The 26173-nt window shown below is 44.7% G+C and overlaps 1 protein-coding gene and 1 pseudogene across 3 annotated transcripts in view; one reads left to right on the top strand and one right to left on the bottom strand.

The window, feature by feature from the left end:
* EZR (ezrin) overlaps positions 1–26173 on the bottom strand; it is a 55725-nt gene that overhangs the window by 12327 nt on the left and 17225 nt on the right. For 2 of the 3 annotated variants that reach the window (XM_017538411.2, XM_037741872.1), the window contains 5 exons: positions 13557–13640; positions 8177–8272; positions 6389–6663; positions 5713–5796; positions 4544–4690 (listed from right to left, as the gene is read on the bottom strand). In XM_017538411.2, the coding sequence (XP_017393900.1) occupies positions 4544–4690; positions 5713–5796; positions 6389–6663; positions 8177–8272; positions 13557–13640 (686 nt within the window). Of the gene's footprint in view, positions 1–4543; positions 4691–5712; positions 5797–6388; positions 6664–8176; positions 8273–13556; positions 13641–26173 lie in introns of those variants that run through there. The other variant, XM_017538420.1, reaches the window with a different exon arrangement.
* LOC119472814 lies at positions 25685–25839 on the top strand (annotated as a pseudogene).

Raw genomic sequence — 26173 nt, 5'->3', positions numbered from 1 at the left:
GGCTCCTTACAGAATTCCAATTAATGCATGTAAAAAGTTTTTAAAAGCCACCATTTCTCAAATACCAAAGTAATCTCGTCAATGGAAGCTAGAACTAGGATATTTACATAGTTTAAAATTATCTCCTCCAAATATACTGACCAATTGTAAACCAAAGGATGGCGATTTTACAGTGAAGAAACCCAGCAGACATCACCTTAATAATCAAAATTAGCACCACCTACAATAAGCTATACCGACCACATGTGCCACCTTGAAAGAGGCCCTGGAAGGGCACAGCAGCACTTTTGTGGAGTTCTCACCAAAAATGTAAAACTCCTATTTAATAATGAGAAAACACCAGACAATCCAAGTTGAGGGGCTTTCCAAAAAGTCAATGGCCAGTATTCTTCAAAAATATTAAGTTCATGACAAAGACTGGAACTATCCCACATCAAAGGAGATGGGAAGGTCTAAAAACTGTAGGTGTGGCCAGAGAGGGTTCTGGGGCAGAAATAGGACATCAGTGAGACAACTGATTAAAATGGGAATAAGGTTTATAGATTATTAATGTTAATTTTCTGATCTTGATATTTGGATGTAAGGTGTTAATGCTTGAGGAAGCTAAGTGAAAGGTATATGGAAATTATTTGTACTATTTTTAGAATATTTTTAAAGTTTGAAATAACTTTTTTTTTTAATTGAGATAGGGTCTGGCTTAATAACGAGAAAAAGTAACCAGGATGAAATGCAGTGGTACAATCTTGGCTCACTGCAGCCTCTGCCTCCTGGGTTCAAGTGATCCTTCTACCTCAGCCTCCCAAGTAGCCAGAACCACAGGCATGTGCCACCACGCCTAAGTTTTTGTATTTTTGGTGGAGATGGGGTTTTGCCATGTTGCCCAGGCTGGTCTCAAACTCCTGAGCTCAAGGGATCCGCCTGCCTTATCCTCCTGTAATCCTTTAGCTCATACCTGGGATTACAGGTATGAGCCACTATGCTCAGCCTGAAATGATTTTAAAATGTAACAACAGGCCAGGTGCAGAGGAGGCTGAGGAAGGAGAATTGCTTGAACCCAGGAGGCAGAAGTTACAGTGAGCCGAGATCATGCCATTGCATTTCACCCTGGGTAACAAAGCGAGACTCCATCTCAAAAAAAATGGAAAAAATAAATAAATAAATAAAATGCAAGAAAACAAATGGTTTAAAAATGTAAATCCAAAATATGTAGCTGAGGGTGATGATAATGTTCTATATATCTTAAGATTTGGCATTCTTCAGGCATATTTGCGAAAACTCAGCAAATGAACACTTAAGATTACATTTCATTTATTTAAATTTTACATCAAAATAACAAAATATAATTGACTTCTGGCATAGCATATACACTTTCATTTTGGGGAAGGAGATGGATGCCTGCGATTTTCTTGGAAATGTGTCAAAGAGGGCCAGAGGGTGACAGCGATGTGTAGATGGAAAGAGAAGTGATAAAGCAAGTGCAGCCCTGAGTACCTCCACAAGGAATCTAAAGGGAAAAAGACCCATTCTGTGGCTCCTGTTTCAGTCCCCAAGCTCCCTGTGCACTTTCTCCCTTTAAGGTGGGAGCCCTGGAGCTAGTGTACTTCCAGAAACTCCTACCTACAGAAGTACTTCTATGATGAAGCCTGACCAAATAGGGATGAAGCTAAGGGAAAAAGTGCTTTTACAGGACTAAAGATCAGGTTCCTTTAGTTTTTGTTTTTGGTCTGAGAGTGCCGGGTAGAATTCTAACCCAGTTAAACCGAACTGTCTCTGTGTAGAAGCTTATATTGCCGTCACGGAGGGCACTTACCTATTTTTGCCCTCTTTACACTCCCACCTATTCCAAGCTAAGGGTTTAAAAAGAGATGACAAACACTTTCAGTCCTAGAGGCTCCCACTTAATGGTATGTGCACAATGAAACGGGGACCCTAAGAGACAGATTTCCCAGTCAGATTCTATTTAATACTAAAACGGGGTTTTAAATAGAGATGTTTACTCGCAGAGTTATTATAAATCTCTTAGAGCTCAATTTTCATACTCAATAGATCACCTTTCTCACCTGAACGATGTTTCAGGTATATTTAATTCTCCTAGTTCTACCGAGAGGAGTACAGCACAATACCTGGCACAGCTGGCGAGTTCTCAGCACTCCTCAGACTTCAGGACAGTCTCCTGCTTATGCTGCTACCACGTTATCAATATTTGTTCAAGAGGAAAATAATTTGGGACTATTAATTGACTATCTTCATAAATGCTTTTTTTGTGAAGAGAGGGGGTGTGCCTTCAGGAACAGGGAGAAGAGAGGCAGTAAGTGAGCCTGCCCAACACCCCAGCGTTCTTCAGGGAAAGAACCATCTGAGAGTTGCCAGGTTCACTGCTCAATGGTGGGGGAGGGGGAGCAGAGAGCCAGAACAGTACTAAATAGGTCACACGGCTCACATTTTTACTTGGAAGAAATGGACATTTACGTGGGCTGGGGCAGTTACAAGCTACCATCAGCAAGTTCCTACTCATGGCTGTTTTCCTGCAGGTTGAAAAACCAGTTTGGACAGCCCTGGCCTGGCTATGTTACAAAATCTGGTCATTCAAGAGATTTCAAAGGCAGAGGCAGTTTGCCACATGTGTTCCCACCAAGACTTTGTGCACTGCTCTCCTTGGCATGGCTAAGAGCCACGGGCTTCAGCTCTGGGGTCTCCCAGAAAGATGATGTCCTAGTTCCAAGTTCCTGTATCTATCCACTTTCCCACTTCTTAAAAAAATTTTTTTTTGAGACATGGTCTCACTCTGTCACCCAGGCTAGAGTGCAGTGGTGCAATCTCAGCTTACTACAACTTCTGCCTCCCAGGCTCAAGTGATCCTCCCACCTCGGCCTCCTGAGTAACTGGGATCACAGGTATGCACCACCACAGCTGACTTTTTAAAATTTTTGGTATAGATGGGGTTTTACCATGTTCCCTAGGCTAGTCTCGAACTCCTGACCTCAAGCGATCCTGCCTCAGCCTCCCAGAGTGCTGGGATTCCAGGAGTGAGCCACTGTGCCTGGCTTTCCCCCACTTCTTTACTAACGCTGTAGCCAGCACACTCGGGGTAGGATCGAACAGGAGTCCTCAATAACTCATTTCTAGGTTCTCTGAGGAGCTCCTGTGATTCTGACAGGTGAATTGCATTGGTTTGTGTAACTAACCATGCCTGATGGGTACCTTCCTTCCAGCAGACAGCAACTGCCTCCCTCCTTGCAGTCTCACCATGTGGGCCTTGGAGGTGAGAGACGGCTGGGCACAGCTGGCATGGATCTCTGACCTAAGTGAAACAGATCTGTGCCCCGGGTTCTGGCAGGAATCCACATGGTTGCAAATGGAGAGATGAACTCATGTGCACATCATTTGTGGAAAGCAGCACCACTCCCTTTGTGAACCCCAGAGAGGATTTTTGGGGAACCTGAGGTGTGGGGAAGCTGAGAACAGAAATACCTGAGAACAGGTGAGATGGGTGAGTCTCAAGTGGGATATGGGGACAGACATTATTTAAAGGAACGGCATGTGGCTCAGAAGGAAACCACGTACATCAGGGAACTCTGGGCCACTATGCTTCTCAAGTAGAAAGCAGGAACCCAGGTCAAAAGACGGGGCTTGGCAAAAAGATTATAGGAGCTTTCTTGTCCTTCTCTGCCAGGTCCCTGAAGCTGGCGGCCATCAGAGGGTTTGTTTAGGATTGACCACAGTCAGCAGAGCAATCAGGCTGACTGGACAATCAGGGCAGAGACAGGAGTCAGGAGTCAGTCAGAAACCTCTCCCTTCTCTTTCCAGAGGTAGTTTCCTTCTGCCTCTTAAATTCAGGTAGCTTCTGATCAGATCAGTCTAGAAGCTAGTAGGCTTATGCTGATGTCAGGGACTCACTACGGGAAGCTTGCCCTCATGAACTAGGATGATTTTTCCCCGTTTGTTCTCAGCAGAAAGGCGGCAAATGCACTGTATCTGAAAGAGGGCTGTGTGTCCCCTGCAGAGAGGCCAGGCTCTGCTGCTCTACCCAGCTTGCTCACAGATCTCTCAAATGTAACTAATGCAAGGCAATTCAGGTATCTCCTGCAGACTCCCAGCATTTAGCTCAAGTGTAAACAACAGCCTGTATGTGTAGACAACACTTCAAGTCTCTCATCACACCACAAATATACCTAGTTGGATTAGCATAAACCTCTAGCCAGGAGTCCTGCACCTGGGAAGTAGTTACGGATGGATGTGCTGGTACCTGCATGTAGGTGCGGGGCAGGGAACCTTAGGGGCAGGAGGAGGAGAGGCAGCCTCTGTTCTATTCTACCTTCCTCTCCCAGGCCTGAGCCCACTATTGGCCCCACCCACCATGAGACAAGATAACCCATTCCTCTGGACCACCCTCTGAGAGGGCCACAACAGTCTAAAAGCCCTTAAAGATTCCTACTTTGGAATAGTAAGTTGCTAAATACTTCAAAAATAACCCACAAAATTGCCATTTTGCCATCGTTCCCGGGCCCACCACCCCACTTACTGAAGACGAACGTTAACTCACTTATCATCTTTTTCATAAATATTAAGTCCAAGGGCATCAACTCCAAGCCAAAGGTCTGTTCCTTTCTTGTTTTTTATCTCAAAGTAGTTGATTCCATACATTTCCAGGTCCTGAGCAATCTTCAGGTATTCCAACATAGCGTTATCTCTGATTGGGGAGGGTGAAACAGGCAGAGTCATTAGTAGCCCTCAAGATCCAGAACTGTAAAACTTTTCCAGTATTTTTAAATTAAGGCGCCTTGTGTAGGATGGGCTCAAAGCTGTGTGCTGCATGCAGACAGGCAGGGGCCCGGGCAGCAGAGCAGTGAGTGGGGGACCCCTGCGGCCCGGAAGCTCTGCCTGGGGTGGACTCTGAGCTGCTCTGGACCCTCACTACCAAACCCCACACGTTCGGGAAGAACTGATTCACACTGGCTTCTCTGACAGGTTTTTCTTGTAAGTTTTACCACTCTGCACAATCCTCCTTTTCTCTTGCCCACATGTCTTCTGGGGCTCCCACCACCCTCCTCATAGGCCATGAGTTGTTTTCCTTCCATAAAGGATGCTTGCACCAGGCAGGAAACCCTGAAGCACAAAATCTGAGGCGCAAACCACAAACTTCAGAGGCTGAAATAATGCACAGTCACAAGACTAGGCCAGAGGTGAGGCTCTAGGATGAAAACACCCAGAATCGGGGGTCCAGCAACATTTGACATTAACAGCCCCAAGTCCCTCCTCATGCCCAGGTTCTCTGATATCAGCATTTCTCACGTGGGATCCTTTTTCATTTACATATACTTTGTAAGACAACTACCTTCAAACAATGAGCAAACCAGCACCTCTTTGACAAAGAAAAAAAATAATGCTGACTGCAGGTGAACACAATGTCCCTCTGAGTAAAATGAAGTTTAGAGATAACACATTCTCCAAAGGGAGGGTGTAAGCTTTTAGAACCTGAAGGCTTGAGCTAAACTGCTTCCCTGAGCAAGACACCTGGCTTAAAAAAAAAAAAAAAATCTCCCCTAAGAAAACCCCATGTTTAGCTCAGTTCCCTCATGGTCTTCACAGGGCACTAGGGCTGGAGCTCAGGCCTGACACCGAGCCCTTTAAAGCACTAACGAAAGTCACAGGAAAAGACATGCTGGAAAGCATGGAGATGGCCAGATCCCCACAGCAAGACCCAGCACTCACTTGAGCATCCCACGGTGTTCCGCATGCCACACCTGGATCCGGTCTTCCCACTGGTCCCTGGTAAGTTTGTGCTGGTCCATGACTCTGGAATGCAAAAGGAAATAGCACTGTCATCCTTAAGGGCTGTGACAGGCAAGGAAGGAGGCCCACTTACCACCCACATTCAAATCCTTACTTTCCATTCAAATCAATCAATCCCAAAGAGCTTTGGTTTCTATTTCCTGGTATGTAGCATTTCTATTTATGATGATTAACCTGGGAGACTTAGCATTTTGAACAAGAACTCAGTTCTGCTGGAAAAATTAAGAAGGTATTTTAAGTGGCCTCTTCTTCCAAATGGGGTAATTTTTGTGACCACTAGTAAATAAAAACAGACTTCATAGGGGCCAACCTATCATACCCAGGAGGAGCTAAGCAGTCAGGTCGAGAAGTCTGCTACGCTGCTGCATCCCCACAGGATATGGCAGCTCTTTAGTTTCCATGAGGAATGGTAGCTCACCTTCCCTAGCTATGCTTCAGGTCGGGCCAGTGCCTTAATGACTAGAGTCCCAGCGTGAAGAAGCACATGACACTGACGAAGTCCTTTTGTTTTTAAACTGTGCTTCTAATGCAATCACTTCTCCCTGCAGAGGCTGGCATGACGGCTCCTGCCCAGGCCAGGTCACCCTGTGCTCACCTTTGAGGGATCAGCCGCTCAGAGCTGAGGTACCCAGACTTGTGCACATCTTTGTTGTAGTCCCCAAACTTGGCCTGCACAGCATAGGACCCCAGGAGCACGGCAGTCTCGGGGGGGCAGTAGATCTCGTCGCTAAGGATCCCTTCCTTCACTTGGAGGAAGAAAAGCTTCTGGGTGATGTCCTGGATGAGCTCCTCAGCCACATCTTCAGGGTAGAACTTGGCCCGGAACTTGAACTGGAGGGGATTCTCCTTCCTGACCTCCTGAGCAGACACCTGGACAAAGCAAACAAGACTCTCGACACGAACCAAACCCAGAAGACAAGGGCCCACTGTCCCCAACACAGGCTTCTAACCAAGACTCAATGAGGCCATCAGGCCAGTTTTCAGAAGATAATGTTTATTCTTAAAGTCATCTTTTCAGCTCCAGACAAAGAAGGTTAGTCAAAAGTGCTATCACAGGCCAGGCATGGTGGTTCATGCCTATAATCTCAGTGCTTTGGGAGGATAGGGCAGGAGGATCGCTTGAGCCCAGGAGTTTGAGACCAGCCTGGGCAATGTAGAGAGATCCCATCTCTACAACATTTTTTAAAAAAGCTAGCTGGGGACGGTGATGCATGCCTATAGTCCTAGTTACTCAAGAAGCTGAGGAGGAACCTCTGAGTCCAGGAGTTCAAGGCTGCAGTGAGCTATGATGGCACCACTGCACCCAGCCTGGATGACAGAGCAAGACCGTGTCTTTGAAAAAACAAAAACAGGAACAAAAACAACAACAAAAAAAAACCAGGCCAGGCGTGGTGGCTCACGCCTGTAATCCCAGCACTTTGGGAAGCTGAGGCGGGTGGATCATGAGGTCAGGAGATTGAGACCATCCTGGTTAACACGATGAAACCCCGTCTCTACTAAAAATACAAAAAATTAGCCAGGAGTGGTGGTGGGCACCTGTAGTCCCAGCTACTCAGAAGGCTGAGGCAGGAGAATCACTTGGACTCAGGAGGCAGAGGTTGCAGTGAGCCAAGATCGTGCCACTGCACTCAAGGCTGGGTGACAGAGTGAGACTCCATCTCAAACAAACAAAAAAGCAAGTACTATCACACTCTTGCACTTAGCTGGAAATCAAAGCTACTGTGCCACTAAGCCCCAGGCCTCATGGGATGATGCTCTCAATTTAGAGACTCAAATTTGGAAATGACGCCACAGTGACTTGGAATCTGGCCACATGCCAATTAGGCCCTGGAACCCAAACTACTCTTAAGAATTCCTCCTGCTCCTTCACTCTTCCCCATCTCCCATCATCTTTCTAACTTGTTGCTATGACTTGGGAGGAAAGTGGACGCTTGGGAAAAAAGGATAATTTCCAAGAATTTAAAGAAAAAAATGTTTATCTTACTACTTTTCTTTATAGCTGGTGAATGGAATTTATCCAATCTTTAAAGTTGGAAGATAATCTATTACAGGTTCAAACAAAGCAATAACAGATTCTTACAAAACAGTGGATGACTCACAGTTTATAAGATTAATCTCATTGAAAGAAACTAAGATCAACTAAAAGCTATGCAATTAACCATCATATGCTCCGAGGAGTGAACAGTATGGAGAAATGCCAGGATCTGATTCACAATCGATATCCCCATTTACTAGAAACTTGCAACCTTTTTGTCTCTCAAAACTTTTACACAAACAAAAAAGGAACAGAAAACAAAAGACAGGGTAAGGAGCTCCAGTTCCAGTATCGACAAAGCTGACCAATACCCAATCCACAGCCTGTAAATAGTTAACCCTAACTTACCTTCTTATCCAGCTTCAGCCAGGTAGGAAATCCTTTATTATCCACATACTGGAGGCCAAAGTACCACACTTCCCGGAGACCTATAGTCTTCACCACCTGAGTGAGAGAGAGAGAGACTCAACAGTCATGAGAAACTCAAAAGGGCAAAAGCTTTTGGTTGCTGTTCAGCACATGGTCTAGCAGAGTCCCAGGAAACCAGGACGTCTGCTCAGTCCAACCACTGGGCAATATCTTTTTTGTGTTTCTTAAATAACTTGCTACTAACGAAGGCTATTATCTCAAAGCCATGAACGACTTATTTTTAATATAAATTTGAGCAGATTCAGGGTTCTATCTTCAAATCTTAGAAAATCTCACTCCTATTCCTTTATACTCCAGGATGCTCTCCTGCATGAAATCCACAGCAGGGTGGGTTATGGCCAGCACACAGAATCACAGGAGCCCGCAGCCCCCCAAGGGGTCAGTGTGGTAGGTGCGTTGCTGCCCGTCAGATGTGCTCACGCGGAAAGACTAAAGTACTCAACACCACACTTGAGCCTCCTCTGGCTGCCTGTCTCTGCCTCTCAGCCAGCTGGCCCAGGGGTCTGACTTACTAGGAACAGGGACAAAGAAGTCCTAGGAAAGGCAGGAAAACAGGTGGTGGCAGACCTCTGGGAAGAAAGGGTGGCAATGCACAGGGGTGCCCAGAGGAACCTGTGTCTTTAGGCCTCCAAAATTGGGACATTCTGATCCAGCAAAGGCAGAATCCCGACCCTAGGTCACAACAAGAATTTCACAACTTCAAGTTTCTTTTGTGCATTACAGAGAGTCCTCAAGCTGCTTATTCTGAGTGTCTCGGAAACAGAAAAGCAATGATAGTTGAACTTGCTGTGGGCACTTGTTGAATATCATCTAAACCGAGTCCCACACAAGTTTGACTATATATGTATGTATATGTAGCTGACATATTAATTTAAAATCCCATGATATGTAATGCAAAACTTAAAAAACTGCTACCATTCTTCAAATACACGGCTTCTATCATATTTAATGGCAAAAAGGACTGAATACATTAGAAATGACAACTCAGATACACAGATCACTTGCTTAAAGTAAATCCTAAAACTCCTCATAAACTCCCGATTTGGGCCTGTTTCTTCATCTGAAGAGTGCGGGAAGGCCAGAGGCTCCTTAAAGCTTTCGGAGTCTGTTTATCAAATGCCCAGGACGACCTGTTCTTCCCCTCTTCCCAGTCACCCAAAGGGGATGGGACAGGCTGTAAGCAAGCTTCTTCATCATGGAATGGTATGAGACACATTTAGACTTTTTATGCAGTGCTTTGCTCCCAAGTCTTTTGTGAAACCCCATGTTTTTTGTTTTTAGGGTAGCAAAACACAGAGAAAACTGAATTCAAAGACCAGGTTTCGGTATATAGCCCTGCTAATGTCTTGTTCCTCACAAGCCTCCATCTTGTCACCTGATATGAAACCGGCCTGACCTTCCTCTCTGGGTCATTTCAAAGTTGCACAAGAAAACCCCACATGCCTAAGCAACTGCTTGCCCTCTGACATCATCCCTCACTTCACCCAACTGCAACCTCTGCCTGCACATCTGAACCAGGCAGAAATAATCTCTTGTCTACTTGACTTCTGTCCTCCATAGCGTTCAGGCTCTCATGAATTTTCAGGGCCACAGCTGATGACCCTCTTCTGCATCTGCTATGCTGTGGCCATCCTCCTTCCATGGGGCAAATCAGAGACCCCATAACCACACCATGCAGTCCAGCTGAGAGCCTCTCTCAGCGAGGCCCATCCCTGGCTGCCTGACCTGCGTGCACCTTCACAGCAGGAATCTTCCATCAATCTCCAGGGTAACTATGCTCAGGGTGTACTGTAGAATCCTACTGCTCATTCCCTTCATTGGCGAATCCTGACATACCATGGGTGCAGAGTCTCTACATTTGTGTCTACTCCCTAACTCCACCTCAGTGGCGTTTGGTCTTTTTTTTTTTTTTTTTTGGTTTGGTTTTTGAGACAGGGTCTTATGCTGTTGCCCAGGCTGAAGTGCAGTGGTAAAATCTTGGCTCAACACAGTCTCAACCTTCTGGGCCTAAGCAATTCTCCCACCTCCCCACCTCAGTCACCTGCGTAGCTGAGACTACAGGCATACACCACGATGCCTGGCTAACTTTTAAATTCCTTGTAGAGATAGGTGTTTGCCATGTTGCCAAGGCTGGTAGCCTACAGGAGAGTAAACTCAAGCAATCCTCTTGCCTCGACCTCCCAAAGTGTTGGACTCAGTGGTGTTTTAAATGGCAGATTTTTTAGGAAGGAAAAGGTGGGAGATGTCTAACTCAATTCCAAGCAACAGTTGGAGCAGCTCCTCCCAATGAGGAGAAACCGGCATGGGTCGGCCGGCTCATCACGACACCCGGGCTGCAGTCCAGCCCTGGCTCTACCCTCCACGTGGCAGTTGGCCCCGGGGTGTTCTCCATCACACTGAAGCCCTGGACTAGGACCAAGGGGTAAAGCAAGAGCACTCCAGGGCTTGACACTGGACTGGGGGATGCTGCAGAAGACAGCTAAGTAACAGAGGGGTGTTGGGGGAGGAGGGCTGACTACTTTACCTGCAATCTTTTTTACCCTATCCCCTTTCACGGCCTAATTTTCACTGACATCCAGGTCCAGGAATGAGCTTTCCATCAGAAATTTCTCTATAACTACAACCTAGTTTTTCTACATATCCTAGGGCTTCCATCCCTGCTTTAAAGTTTGTGCCGGAGAAGGTCTCAGCATTCTTATAGGCAAGGACTCAGGGTCCAGGAGGCTAACCAAGGGACATTCTGCAGAATCAACACTAGAAGCCAGGGCCCTACGCAGGTGTGCCACACAGGGTTCAGCTGGTACCATTCAACTTACTTCAGGATTATCTTTCAGGAGAAACCTTTAAATTTTTATCCCAAGTCCAGCCTCACCCAGAGCAGTAAATATCTTTATCCTCACCGGGTGAGGCAGGCCCACAAACGACCTGAAAATACTAGTGGAGGCTGTCGCAATGACGAGCCACTGGCACTGCACCCATCCTGGAGGTATCCACCTGGGCACCGCTGGGCACCAGTGTGCTTTGCTGCATGGAGCAAGCCCACTGTTGCTGGGTGTTCATTTTCAGAGAGGGAGATATGATCAAGCATGGGTGGAGTCTCCTATAGTCTTAAGTGTGCTAAAATTCTCCCTCCCAGGTTTCCTAATCACCACCCGCTCTAATTTCTGGGTTTAGTGCTAGAACACAGAATATCACTTCTACCAGTAGGGCCTCTCATGACAAGATGCTATGGTTCCAAGGACTTATAACTCACATCTGGCTCTGCTCCTCTACTGGCCCCAGAGCATAATCTACTTAGCCCAAAAAAGAAGATCTTGCTTTCTTTAGAACTCAGAACTCTGCCACAGGAAAGTTACCATAGCCTTCCTGGTGGCTCACCATCCTTACTAAAACTGAACTCCATGTCTCATGAGGAACATGCAGCAATGGGGAATCATTCTGTGCTGCCCATCTCAAGAAAGAGTCTATTCTGACACCTGAGTGTGCTCAAAGATGCTGAGCGCGAGGTGGACGGGCCTTCTAGTGATCTGCGTTACTGACTAGCGCCATAAAGGCATTTCTGGTCCTTCCTGCTCCACAACCTCTGGCCTACCTAGTTCACAAAGTCAGGCAGGGAAACAGGAGCGAGAGGGGAGGGAAGAGGACTGTGTTTTCTAATACAAACCATAAGTTGAGATCTAGTGGCTCTACCCATGTCCATCTGAAGGGGTCATTTATAATAAAATGTGTTCAAAAAATGTTTTACCAAAAATGAGCATTCTTTAGTGGGATGCTCCTGTTGGAATCAAATATCTAAGGCGTTCTGTTAAGAAATGAAAACACTGTTGAGTATCAAAAAAGAAACAAAAGAGAGATCACAGAACCTGACATTTTGAAACAGTGTGAGGTGTTGGATGGGTGCCTCCTTGGTGCCTTGCCACGTGCAGGGCACTGCTGTACACCTCTGCAAAGCTGGTTCTATGCTGAACTTCAGCTACAGGAGAAAGTTGTTAATAACGCAGGGGCAGAAAGCTAAGGCCCATGGACCAAGTCTTGTGTGCTGGCTGGTTGTGCAGCCCATAGGCTAAGAAGGGGTTTATATTTTTTTCAATGGTGGTGATGGGGAAATTACATAAAAATATCAAGTGTCCATATGCAGCTTTACTAGAATACTTCCATACTCGAATCTTCACGTGTTTATGGCTGCTTTCAATACTACAATGGCAGAGCTCAGTAGCTGTGACGGCAACCGTGTGAGCTGAAAGCTGAAAATATTTACCCTCCTGCCCTTTGCAGAAAATAATTTCTCACCTGTGACATAAAGCTGTAAAAATACCAAATAATGGTTTTAGTCACTCCTTGACTGGGAAAAAAATCCAAGCCAGTAAGACTGTATTTGACCTAGGTGTGGTGGCTCACACCTGTAACCCCAGCACTTTGGGAGGCCAAGGCAGGTGGATCACTTGAGGTCAGGAGCTCGAGACCAGCCTGACCAACATGGCGAAACCCTGTCTCTACTAAAAACACAAAAATTAGTGGGGCGTGGTGGCGCACGCCTGTAATCCCAGCTACATAGGAGGCTGAGGCAGGAGAATCGCTTGAACCTGAGAGACGCAGGTTGCAGTGAGCCGAGAATGTGCCTCTGCACTCCAGCCTGGGCAACAGAGTGAGACTTAGTCTCACCAAAAAAAAATAAAAAATTGTATTTGAGTAGCTATTAGGACAAAAAAAAAAGTATTATTTTAATAAGTCGTAATATCACTAATAACTTTTAAAATCTTCCAATTTTAAAAAGCGAATTATTTTCTCTAAATCTTCATTTCTTTTCACAGATGTCCAGGTATGACCCACTTAGAAATGAGAAACTGCAACAACTGAGACAACTAAGTGTTCACTCATCCATGTAATGTGATGGATTACACTCCAGAGGTGGAGGTGGCTGGGGGTAGGAAGTGGTGTCTCTAACACAGGGTGAGACACACACAGGCCAGCACCTCCTTACGCTGACAAGCACAATCACTCTCTCTTCAGTGCTTTGCTTCCATGCCTGGTAGTACACTGAATCCACCTGGCTGTACACAGCAGACAGCAGTGTGCTTTCACACACCTCCTAGGCAGGATATACAAGTCTATAAAGTGCATTTTATAATGCTACCATGAAATAGTACTTTTACCTTTTAAAAGATCCTTCTCATCTATTACCTCAAATGAGTAAACCAAGTAATATGCTTAACAAACAAAATAACAGATGTTGCAGAACAATTTTTTTTTTTGGGGGGGTGGGGGGGCGGGTATTTAACTCTCAAGTTTAGAGACCAACCTGATCAAAAAGCTGTTTTCCAGTTGTATTTGGCTGGATTGCAAACTCCAGCTCTGCATCCATGGTGGTAACTCGGACATTGATCTGAAAAACAGAATGAAACAAATTACCCTTAACTGAGTCCTCTTGTCTTCTGATAACCTCCCACACCTTTTACATAAGCTGGCCCTCAGTGTGGCAATGGCACAGGCCTGTGACATGGGTTCCTGTGCTAGTCAGGAAGCCACATACCACTCCTGACTGCAGGTGGCTGGGAACACCTCAGCAGGGGCACAGTGTGAACCAAATGCAGCCTCTTTACTTTGATAAAGCACACTGACACTTAAGGCTAAGCAGTTTTTATTTCAGAAACAGTCTTGCTCTGTCACCCAAGCTGGAGTACGGTGGCATGATCTTATCTCACTACAGCCATGACCTCCCAGGGCTCATGTGAGGGCCTCCCACCTCAGCCTCTTGAGTAGCTAGCACTATATGTGCGCCACCATGCCTAGTTTTTTTTTTTTTTTTTTTGTGGGGGAGGGTAGAGACAGGGTCTCACTATGCCACCCAGGCTGGTCTTGAGCTCCTAGGCTCAAGCAAGCCTCCCACCTCAGTCTCCCATAATGCTGAGATGACAGGCATGGGTCACCTTGCCAACCTAAGCAGTTTTTTTTTTTTTTTTTTTTAACAGAAATTCTTTAACCTGTTTTTCCATGCCCCATTTCATGTGAGCCTTACAACAGCCAAAGGAGGCAGCAGGGCTCCCGAGGGACCAAGGAAGCCAGCGAAGGGAAGAGAGAAAGCTTTGTACCAGAAGGTTTGCAGCAACCTTAGAAATCAGAGAGAAATGGTAAAATGTCCAAAGACATGTCAAAGACGGATGATGTCGTGACATGAAATTTTAATCATGAAGACAACAGAAACTGGACAAACTGCTTCTAAAATTAAAAATGTGACATGCAAAACTCAATGCAAATGTGAGATCTACTTAGACAAGAGATAAAAAAATGTAAAAATAGAAACAGTATTAGGATGGTGAGACACAGTATTGAGGTGGTAGTGATGGGAAGGCCTTAAAAATATTTCTAATGTTGCCACATATTTGTTTTAAAAACACAAAACACGGCCAGGTGTGGTGGCTCACATCTGTAATCCCAGCATTTTGGGAGGCCAAGGCAGGTGGATCACTTGAAGTCAGGTGTTCGATACCGGTCTGGCCAACATGGTGAAACCCCATCTCTATTAAAAATACAAAAATTAGCTGGGCATGGTGGCACACCCCTGTAGTCCCAGCTACTTGGGAGGCTGAGGCAGGAGAACTGCTTGAGGCAGGAGAACTGCTTGAACCAGGGAGGTGGAGGCTGCAGTAAGCCGAGATTGTGGCACTGCATTCCAGCCTGGACAACCAAGCAAAACTCCAACTCACAACAAAAACAAAAACAAAACCCACTTACATCAAGGTAGTCTTCAATTGTATCACCTGAAAAACCCCAGATTTAGGCCAGGCGTGGTGGCTCACGCCTATAATCCCAGCACTTTGGGAGGCCAGGGCGGGTGGATCATGAGGTCAAGAGATTGAGACCATCCTGGTCAACATGGTGAAACTCCGTCTCTACTAAAAATACAAAAATTAGCTGGGCATTGTGGCGCACGCCACCTACTCAGGAGGCTGAGGCAGGAGAACTGCTTGAACCCAGGAGGCGGAGGTTGCGGTGAGCCAAGATTGAGCCATTGCACTCCAGCCTGGGTAACAAGAGTGAAACTCTGTCTCAAAAAAAAAAAAAAAGAAAAAAGAAAAACCCCACATTTACTAAAGCTTATGAAAAATGCTCAAATCTGGCTACTTTATATCACTGTCCCAAAGGAAAATAGCAGAGCCACACAGCAACTATAATGCTTAATGTTAAGAAATGTTTGCTTCTCACCATCTTTCAAGTAAAATATATAGAAGCTACAGAGATAGCTATCCTGGATTCTTCCTAACGCAAGCGTAAATGTAATGAGGACATATTACCTGTGCCAGCATTTGGTGACAGAGGTTTCGAGAGAGGTTTCATTATCTAGCCAGGGTACCACACGTATGCCACTTACCAAATGTCACCTCCTACTTCAGGAACATAGTCTCCCTACCCACCTCCACCCCCATCCCCATCCCAAGAACACATACATGTAAGACTGTGATGATTGAGAGATCCTCTAATATACATCCAATATGCCTTAAAGGCTCCCTGACTGGTATTACAAGTACAGAAGTAAGGTATCATTTTCTGGATTTTTTAAAACAAGTTTTCTCCACAATCACAAGTCCAGAAGTTAAAGAACTCAAGTTTACTGAGAGGCAATGAGACATGTTTTAAAGCCTTTAATCATACTAAAATAGAAAAACCTACTTTTCTTTCATTTCCTGCTGGTAATTTTTTTTTTTAAATCACAAAATGGCTACTATGAAGCATAAAATAAAGCAAGCATTTCTCTCAATTATGGTTCCAGGGTAATGTATTAGAGATGGGAAAACCAGCCCCAAGTCAAATATTTCGGTGGCCAATGCAGCTCCAGCTACATACACAGAAGCCAACAATGACATACCACACTCAAAGCCGAAGTGGAAGGGAGTTCATTCACTCCCTGGGTATGCTTTTCTTTCTCTGCTATCTACTGATTCAGACGTGGAAACCCCAAGTACAGTCAGAACTGACTGAAGGCCACTACCTGGTTAAGACAAATACAAATGACCAGAGTCCATGCACATAAGATTTCAGACTCTAAATTCTAGTCCTGGGTCTAAGTTGGAAGACAGTGTGAAAATGACATCTCCTGAAACCAAGGCTAATAATTAACAGTAAAAAGATATTAACCATTTTGCAAACTGATTAGCAGGAATTTACAATAGCCCATTTTTGGTTCTGAATCAGTTCCATGTCTGACGAAAGTTCGTACAACCCTTTGAAAAAGCAAGTAACTTGTTTTGTTTTGAGATGGAGTCTCACTCTGTCGCCCAGGCTGGAATGCAATGGCACCATCTAGGCTCACTGCAACCTCTGCTTCCCGGGTTCAAGAGATTCTCCCGCCTCGGCTTCCCGAGTAGCTGGGATTATAGGTGCCCACCACCAAGTCTGGCTAAATTTTGTAATTTTAGTAGAGACAGGGTTTCACCATGTTGGCCAGGCTGCTCTCGAACTCCTGACCTCAAGTGATTCGCCCACCTCAGCCTCCCAAAGTGCCGGGATTATACACAGGAGCCACTGTGCCTGACCTGAAAAAGCAAGTCACTTGTAAAATGAATACTTTTACCGAGGTTGGTTGTAACAACCCAGTAGTGTGTAGAAAGTGAACTTAAAAATTAAGCTACTGAGGAGGTCTATATGACTCAATAAATCTACACTTCCTACCACCTTCATCTGAGCACCAACAGCTCCAACACAATGCCAAGTCTTAGCTAGTCCAATCATTCCACAAAATTCTTTACCTATACCCCAATGCCCATGGGAAATCATACCTATGGTACACAACCTCAAATAATGACTGCAAGTCTAAAGAACAGGGAGGCCGGGCCCAGTGGCTCAGGCCTGTAATCTGAGCACTATGGGAAACCAAGGCAGGCAGATTACTTGAGTCCACAAGTTTGAGACTAGCCCTGGCAACATGTGAAGCCCCCATCTCTACAAAAAATAAGAAAATTAGGCAGGCATGGTGATGGACCCCTGTAGTCCCAGCTACTTGGGAAGCTGAGGTGGGAGGATCACCTGAGCCCAAGAGGTAGAGGCTACAGTGAGCTATGATGGAGCCACTGCACCCCAGCCTGAATGACAGAGATCCTCTTTAAAAAAAAAAATAAGAATAATGATCAAGGAGTTGTTCTGACACTGCAGTAATAACACTGGGACCCAGCAATAGGAATTCACTGGCCCTGTCAAAAGGAGTAATTTCCAGTTCGGATTTGGGGACACATCAAAATCTTAAGAACCCTCCTTAGAATCACAATTTTAATATATGTATATATTCATACATATGTCTGGCTCTACAATCTATGTCTTTATATAGAGACTGAGGAGAAGATACTCATGAAATCTAAAGAAGTAAATGAATGAGCTGCTTTAAGTTAAAGGGTGAGTCTGTTACTTGATTAGTCATTATGCCACTAGTGTTTCCCACTGGGGGTGCTCTTGTCATTCTGGACAACACTAGTATTCATTCTGCAAGACTATCCCAAGTGCTCAGGAGCGTTTAGCATCGGTGTCCCCAGTCACTGGAACATCTAAAAGCAACTCTATCTACACACACATTTCCAAATGCTCTATGGGGAAAAGGGAGGAGATCCTCCCCAGCTTAAGGACCACAGCATGGCACTGCCTTAATCTACCACATGCTAATCAATTCCTTGTTTAGAAAGACAATTATTTTCAATGTTATAGATAAAATAATGTGCTGCAATACAGCATAAGCTTTCACGAAAGTTTAAAATGAGACATTTACTGAGATGACAGGACCATTAACATACACACTTGGTCTACTTATCCAAGGGCTTGAGAAAAACAAACAAACAAACAAACAAACAAACAGACTTTGGGACCTGGCGCAGTAACTCATGCCTGTAATCCCAGCACTTTAAGCCGAGGCGGGTGGATCACTTGAGGTCAGGCGTTTGAGACCATCCTGGCCAACATGGAGAAACCTTGTCTCTACTAAAAATACAAAACATTTGCCTAGCATGGTGGCTTGTGCCTGTAATCCCAGCTACTCGGGAGGCTGAGGCAGGAGAATCGCTCAAACCTGGGAGGCAGAGGTTGCAGTGAGCCAAGATAGTGTCACTACACTCCAGCCTCAGCGACAGAGTGAGACTCAAAACAAAACAAAACCAGGCTTCAGCAATTGAGAAAACACATCTAAATCCCAACTCTCCATTTTATTATCAGGGTGTTAGGTTTCCCTGGTCAGCAACTGTTTTTAGTGAACCCAACATATCTGGATACCAGCTGGTTCTTGTAATTGCAACAGTGCCACAGGAATAAGGGGGAACTGGGGCTGTATGATTCTGATACACCCCAAAGATTGTCCCACAGAAAACTCAAGTCCATGGAGTTGAACATACCACCACACAAATCCAAACTATGTGCAAAAACTGGAGAAAAAGAGCACATGGTTTCAGCTTTGTCTTAGTAATTCCCCTTAGATTACACACTGTTATCAAAAACAGAATTCAGTGAAGGCTTCGAAGTCGTGTGTAGTACAGGTATGTGTATATAGTATTCGGTTAGTCATCTAAGATCTACTCAAAAAAGGGCAATATTTCTCTGAGGCTTGCCAAAATATTAAAAACTTGTTAAGGATATGCTTTGCTGGGGGCGGGGGTGGTGGTAATGAAAGTTTAATTTCACTCCTGTACCACCTGCCCCCCAGACAAAAAGAACCATGTGGTTGATGGTGTAGATTAATAAACAACTAATTGTGTCTCTACTCTCCCTCTGCTTAATAATCTACTCTTTAAAAAATTCTAGACCAGGTGTGGTGGCTCACGTCTGTAATCCTAGCACTTTGGGAGGCCAAGGCAGGCGGATCCCTTGAGGTCAGAAGTTCAAGACCAGCCTGACCAACATGGTGAAACCCTTTCTCTACTAAAAGTACAAAAATTAGATGTGGTAGTGCACACCTGTAATCCCAGCTACTCAGGAGGCTGAGAGAGAATCACTTGAAACCAGGAGGCAGAGGTTGCAGTGAGCCGAGATCATACCACTGCACTCCAGCCTAGGTCACAGAGCTGGACTTCAACCCCTCGCTTCCTCCCCCCACCCCCAATTCTATTTGTTGGCCAGGTATAATGGCTCAGGCCTGTAATCTCAGCCCTTTGGGAGGCCAAGGCAGGACACAGGAGGCAGAACGCCTGGGTTTGAGAGCTAGCTCTGTAACCTGAGGACCCCTAGCAGATGACTTCCTGCCACTGGACCTCAGTTACCTGATCTGCATGCAGGTAGAGTCTGGCCTAGATGGCTTGAGGCCTTTTACCACTCTGAAATGCTAGGTTTAAAGCCCATTGGCTAGGTGTGACACGGCCAGTGCCATCCGACAGTGGAGGTATGAGTACCCCTTGAAGGGTCTTCTCCTTAGGAGGAACCAGAGGGCCATAAATACTGTATGACCACTAGGAGAAAAGTAACTCACTAGAATGCTATTCAAGGTCAGCAAGTAGAGTGTTTTCACTGAGAAGAGACGACACACCTGTGTTCACTTTCCCAAAGGGGAAAGTACCCCTCCAGGCAGACCAATGATGGCACAGGTGTTACCACTCCAGTGCAATGGACATGAAAAGTGTTAAACCCTAAACTGCTTTGTTTTTAAATAAACTCAATAATAATTCCCCCTATCATAAAACAAAATAAACCCAACATCCTCTTTGCTTATTCCTTGGAGCAGCTGAGCCTGGCACAGAGGCCTGGTGGCACAGGGTGGCCCCAGCCTCACTCAGGCCAACCCTGTTCCCGCTCCACCTTGCTGGTGATATAGAGTGACTGGAGACCATTTAATCTGTGAGCCTCTTCCAACTCAATCATTCTATGACATAAAATCATCTTGCCTGGCTTCTGACACCATCCCAAACCAGCAGCTATGTAGTTCTCTTTGAAATGATTTGGCTTTGAAAAAGAAATGGACAAAAATGGGGATATGCTGAGGGGGCAGTATTTGGAGGTCACATAACCGCAGTGTTTCTTCCTTCTTTTTAGCTGAAAGGCTGTTGCCTGTTTGCCATGTTGATGCTAACAGTGGCAGCCCAAGAAGGGGCCAACCTCCACTTCCCAGATTCTTCTGCCCACAGGTTATTTCTAGAAGCATCCCAGGGAACTAGCATTTTTCAGAATATAGTTGGGAAACCATGATTTCTGAGTCTTCCCAGTTTAATTTTATCAAATTGGCATCTAAAATGTCTTCTAAGAGTCTGAGGAATGAAAAAGATACCAAGTTGACAATTAAATTTTGTATTTTACTTCTATTTCATGAATAATTACTGAATATTCAGCCACCACATTATTTGCTGGGTATTCTCCTCATTTTGGTAAATAAATACAGGTATGCATTTTTTCCTCTGGGAAGCATCCATTTCCTCTGAATATTTTAAACTCGGTTTAAGATTACCTCTACAATCACATTTTTTACAGCACAAATTCGAACTGTAATAACAGCCCAAGACAGGAGGGAAAAATCCAAGATCAATTCCTCCACAAACATTATAGGTAAGCAACCCTTGAGTCTTAAGACAAAAGAACCAGATTTTAGTGGCCAGAACACTGCAGGAAAAAAGTTTGCAGTCATTTTTTTATGTACTCAAAAATCAGGAAAACCATTTAAAATAAGGAAGGAAATTCAAATGGAAGCATTTGCATGTTTGAATTGCAGGCAGTGGATTCACTGATAAAAGATTAATCCCTATATTATCACACCTGCCATTTACTCAAAAACTAGTCTGAGTAGAGCTGCCATCCAACCACCACCAAGATTACATTGCGAGCTTGACCTTCAATATCATTTAAAATGTCAACACTGTTTTCCAACATTCCAGCCCTCTTCCGAAGGTGCCACTTCAGCAACTTTTAACAGCTTTCAAATATTTGGATAAGACCTTTCAAATACTTAGAAATGCTGATAGGAAGTAGATACAATAAACTTTCTCCCACAAATGGGAGTATGATGGGAAATTCTTACAACCAATGATAAATGAATTACAAAAGCTTTGCAGCTGCTATTTCGGTTTGCTTAATTGGGTAATTATAGAGACAACACTGTATATTTTGACTCTCATGTTGAATCACTACGTACTTTAAATAGCAGCTATTGAAATATAATTTACCATAAAGTTACCCATGTAAAATGTATAATTCAGTGGTTTTAGTATATTCAGAGTTACACACCGGACACTACCATCTAGTTTTGGGATAGTTTGTCAGCCTAAAAAGAAACTCTGTGCCCACTGGCAGTCACTTCCCATTCCTCCTGATCCCTCAGCCCCTGGCAACCACCAATCTACTTTCTTTCTCCAAGGATTTGCCTATTCTGGACATTTCAGAGAGACAGAATTTTATAATATGCAGTCTTTCGTGACTGAATCCCATGTCTTAGCGTGTTTAAATGGTTTATTCATGTTGTAGCATGTGCCAGCACTTCATCCTTTATTGCCCAATAATACTCCACCGTGTGGATGTGTCACTTCTGTCTACCCATTCAGGTGATGGACATTCAACTTGCTCCTTGTTGCTTTCAGCAATTGCAAATAAGAAACAGCTGAAAAACAATGGCATTCAAACTATATTATGGTCATTTTCAAAAGAATAAAAATCTTTAGGGAGAAACAAAAAGTTAATTTGTAAAAACTAAAACTTTTAGGTTTACTGTTTTTAAGTTCTGAATGAAAATACTCTATGTTCTTAGAGGTTGCTGGCTGCCAAAGACATGAAAGCAGCAGCTCCAATCATGCATGCCCATGCTGTGCTCTGCCACCTTAGCCCTTGCTGTTTCTGGGCACCACTGGGTGCCCCACCAGGGCAGAGCTGAGAGGGTAGCTCAGCTTCTGCTTCAGAGACCTCCCTCGATGGAAGAGTAAGGACTTAGTTTGCTGGTCCACGTTTTTTTTTTTTTTTTTTTTTTTAAGGCAGGGTCTTGCTCTGTCGCCCAGGCTGGAGGGCAGTGGTGCGATCTCAGCTCACTGCAACCTCCACCTCCAGGGTTCAAGCAATTCTCCCACCTCAGCCTCCAGAGTAGCTGGGACCTTAGCCTCTGGCGTAGCTGGCATCTACCACCACAGCCAGTTAATTTTTCTGTTTTTTTGTAGTGACGGGGTTTCATCATGTTACCCAGGGTGGTCTCGAACTCCTAACCCTCAAGGGATCTGCCCATCTCAGCTTCTCAAAGTGCTGGGATTACAGGTGTGAGCCACTGCTCCACATTTAACTCCAATGATGCTGAGCACAACACAGCACTCTAATTACAAAAATTTGTTTCGTTGTAACGGAACCACTCCTTTTCTATTTTAGACTTTCTTGGCTGAACATGGCTCTCCCCCAGCTCTATTCACAGCTGCTCACAATAAAACGACAATACCAGGCATATTTCATGAAGTCTGGTGTGGGAAGAGGAGGCCTTATACATAACCCTTTGAACTAATTTAAGACATATGGCCAGTTGTACCTTATATGCAGTCATTCACAGGCCCTCAAGGCGCTCAAACTTGAACAAGTGAAAAAAAAAAAAAAAAAATCACCCACGGGCTTGTTAAAACAGCTTCCTGGACCCCAGGGTAAGAGTCTGACTCAGGTTGGGAGGGGTCTACATTTCCATGTCTAACCGCTCACAGCTGACGTCAATGCTGCTGGCTGAGGCCACGCTATAACCAACAGTGGGGTGGTGGTGGGAAGAGGGAGAGAACCTGCCATTGTGAAAATGCAAAAGGCCACGGCTCGTTTTGCCACGATTAATGTATTTACCTCTGCTGATTTATAATCCTTTATATAAAAGTATCCTAAGTCTCCGTTCATTGTACTAGCAGACAGGTTTTCCCTAATGAAACCTCAGATCACAACAGATGGACTCACATATTTCAGTAGTCTCTCTGGATCCTGAGCCCCTTATCTCACCAAGAACAATATGCCAACTGAATAAATTATACCACTAGCAATGACAGACAGTGGTCGTTTTCCACAGATGCTGGCTAGCAGCCAACCTCTGTAAAACATTACCACTGACTTAGCAAACCTTAACCAGCTTAGTGCAGAAATGCAGATACTCTAATTCAGTCAAGGCAGGCAAAGCTGACCTTTTTTAGAGTGTCACAGTAATGGCCAACATTGAAAAGATAACTTTCTTTCCATATATTATATGAAGGAATGTCTCTCCTACATGAACAATGCTGCTCCCAGTAACAAACAACTGTTTTATAAACAAAATGATATCAACGTAGTTGCAACTGAAAACCCAGTGACATTTTACATTATTATGGTTTCCAGCAAGCATATGGTTAGAAGTGCCCAAGTTTTACTCCAGAAAGGCAGTCCAGAAACCATCCTGTTGTACAGATTTCTTTCAAGGACAGAGAGGACTGAGATGAGAACCACTATGTTTCTAAAGGTATTTATCAAAATATTCAAAAGATCAGAAGTAAAATAGAAATGTGGTCCTTAAAATGTGATTTTCTATTAAATGAAGTCACTCTCTTTAAATATATCAATTATTGACACTGACCTGACAGTATATTTGGCAGACATCAACACCACTGGTCGGGGCTCTTCTCTGAACATTCCCACCCATAGCAGTGGCCATGTCACCGAGGAAAGGAAGGGCTGGAAGAAATTCCAGGAACACACATTTAAGCTCTCTTTTTCCTCAAAGATCTCTGTTCTGGGCTGGGTGTGGTGGCTCATGCCTGTAATCCCAGCACTTTGGGAGGCCGAGGTGGGCGGATCACAAGGTCAGGGATTCGAGACCAGCCTGACCAGCATGGTGAAACCCCATCTCTACTAAAAATACAAAAATTAGCCGGATGTGAAGGCGGGCGCCCGTAATTCCAGCTTACTCAGGAGACCGAGACAAGAGAATTGCTTGAACCCAGGAGGCAGAGGTTGCAGTGAGCCGTGATTGTGCCACCACACTCCAGCCTGGGTGACAGTGAGACTTCATCTCAAAAAAAAAAAAAAAAATCCCTGTTCTGATAAGCATTCTCTCTCAACATCAGCCTTCTTAAGTGTCCTTGTTGACCTCTAGGAGGTGAAAATAACAGTATAAATACACCATGCTAGGCTGGGCACGGTGGCTTCTGCCTGTATTCCAGCACTTTGGAAGGTCAAGATGGGTGGATTACTTGAGACCAGGAGTTCAAGACCAGCCTGGCCAACGTGATGAAGCCCTGTCTCTACCAAAAATACAAAGTATTAGCCGGGTGTGGTGATGCTTGTAATCCCAGATACTAAGGGGCTAAGGCAGGAGAATCGCTTGAACCTGGAAGGTGGAGGCTGCAGTGCACGGAGATTGCACCACTACACTCTAGCCTGAGTGACAGTGAGACTCTCAAAAAAAAAATTGTACTGTAATCTTGAGGCATATCTGCAAATGCAATGGATAAAGATGTAGCACACGGCTATTCCTTTCTCTCAAGCTGTATCTTAAGTTTCACCCGATTATTATTTTATATGACCTCTTCTTTTAAGGTTAAAGAAGAATATGAATGTCAAGGCAAAGAAATCTTGGCTAGGCACAGTGGCTCACTCCTGTAACCCTAGCACTTTGAAAGGCCAACATGGGAAGATCACTTGAGCCTAGGAGGTTCAGGCTGCAGTAAGCCATGATCACACCACCACACTGGGTAACAGAATCTTTTTTTCTTTTTTTTTTTTTTTTGAGACAGGGTCTCACTCTGTGGAAGCTGGAGTGCAGTGGTGCAATCTTGGCTCACTGCAGCCTCTACCTCCCCAGTTCAAGTGATTTTTCCTGCCTTAGCCTCTCAAGTATCTTGGGATTACAGGCATGTACCACCACACGCGACTAACTTCTGTATTTTTAGTGGAGACGAGGTTTCACCATGTTGCCAGACTGGTCTTGAACTCCTGACCTGAAGTGATCTGCTCGCCTGGGCAGGGTGCTGGGATTACAGGAATGAGGAGAACTCTGTTTCAAAAATAAAATAAAATAAAAATCAGCCAGGTGCGGTGGTTCACGCCTGTAATCCCGGCACTTTGGGAGGCCAAGGAGGGCGGATCACGAGGTTGGGAGTTCAAGACCAACCTGGCCAACATGGTGAAACCCCATCTCTACTAAAAATAGAAAAACAGCTGGGTGTGGCGGCAGGCAGATAAACCCAGCTACTTGGGGGGCTGAGGCAGGAGAATTGCTTGAACCTGGTAGGCAGTGAGCCAAGACTGCATCACTGCACTCCAGTCTGGGTGACAGAGTGAGACTCCAACTCAAGAAAAAAAATCTGCTTGTCTATTGCACTTAGGAAAATGTTCAGATGCCAAAGAAAGGCCAGCCATTTAAGCTCCACAAATCTTGTAAAAAGTACATAGGATTAATTATAACAAAAATGGTCAGGTAATTCAGTACAATTTCAGTGCATCATTTTGTCTGCAGCACAATTTAAAAAAACCATGGGTGCACTAGTTATAAAACTCATTCTAAGCTTTGCGCAGTGGCAGTATCATAGCCAATGCGGTTTATCCGAGGCGCGATTATTGCTAATTGAAAACTCATTCTAGGAACACTTTTACACTGTTGGTGGGAGTGTAAATTAGTTCAACCATTGTGGAAGACAGTGTGGCGATTCCTCAAGGATCTAGAAATAGAAATTCCATTTGACCCAGCAATCCCATTACTGGGTATATATTCAAAGGATTATAAATCGTTCTACTCTAAGGACATGTGCACACGAATGTTCATTGCAGCACTGTTTACAATAGCAAAGACCTGGAACCAACCCAAATGCCCATCGATGATAGGCTGGACAGGGAAAATGTGGCACATATACACCATGGAATATTCTGCAGCCATCAAAAACGATGAGTTCATGTCCTTTGTAGGGACATGGATGAACCTGGCAACCATCATTCTCAGCAAACTGACACAAGAACAGAAAATCAAACACTGCATGTTCTCATAGGTGGATGTTG

This window comes from Cebus imitator, unplaced genomic scaffold (genome assembly GCF_001604975.1).
Source record: "Cebus imitator isolate Cc_AM_T3 unplaced genomic scaffold, Cebus_imitator-1.0 Scaffold6, whole genome shotgun sequence".
Taxonomy (NCBI): Eukaryota; Metazoa; Chordata; class Mammalia; order Primates; family Cebidae; genus Cebus; species Cebus imitator.
Note: the sequence above shows the minus strand (reverse complement) of the source record. Positions and strands in the feature narration are given on the sequence as shown.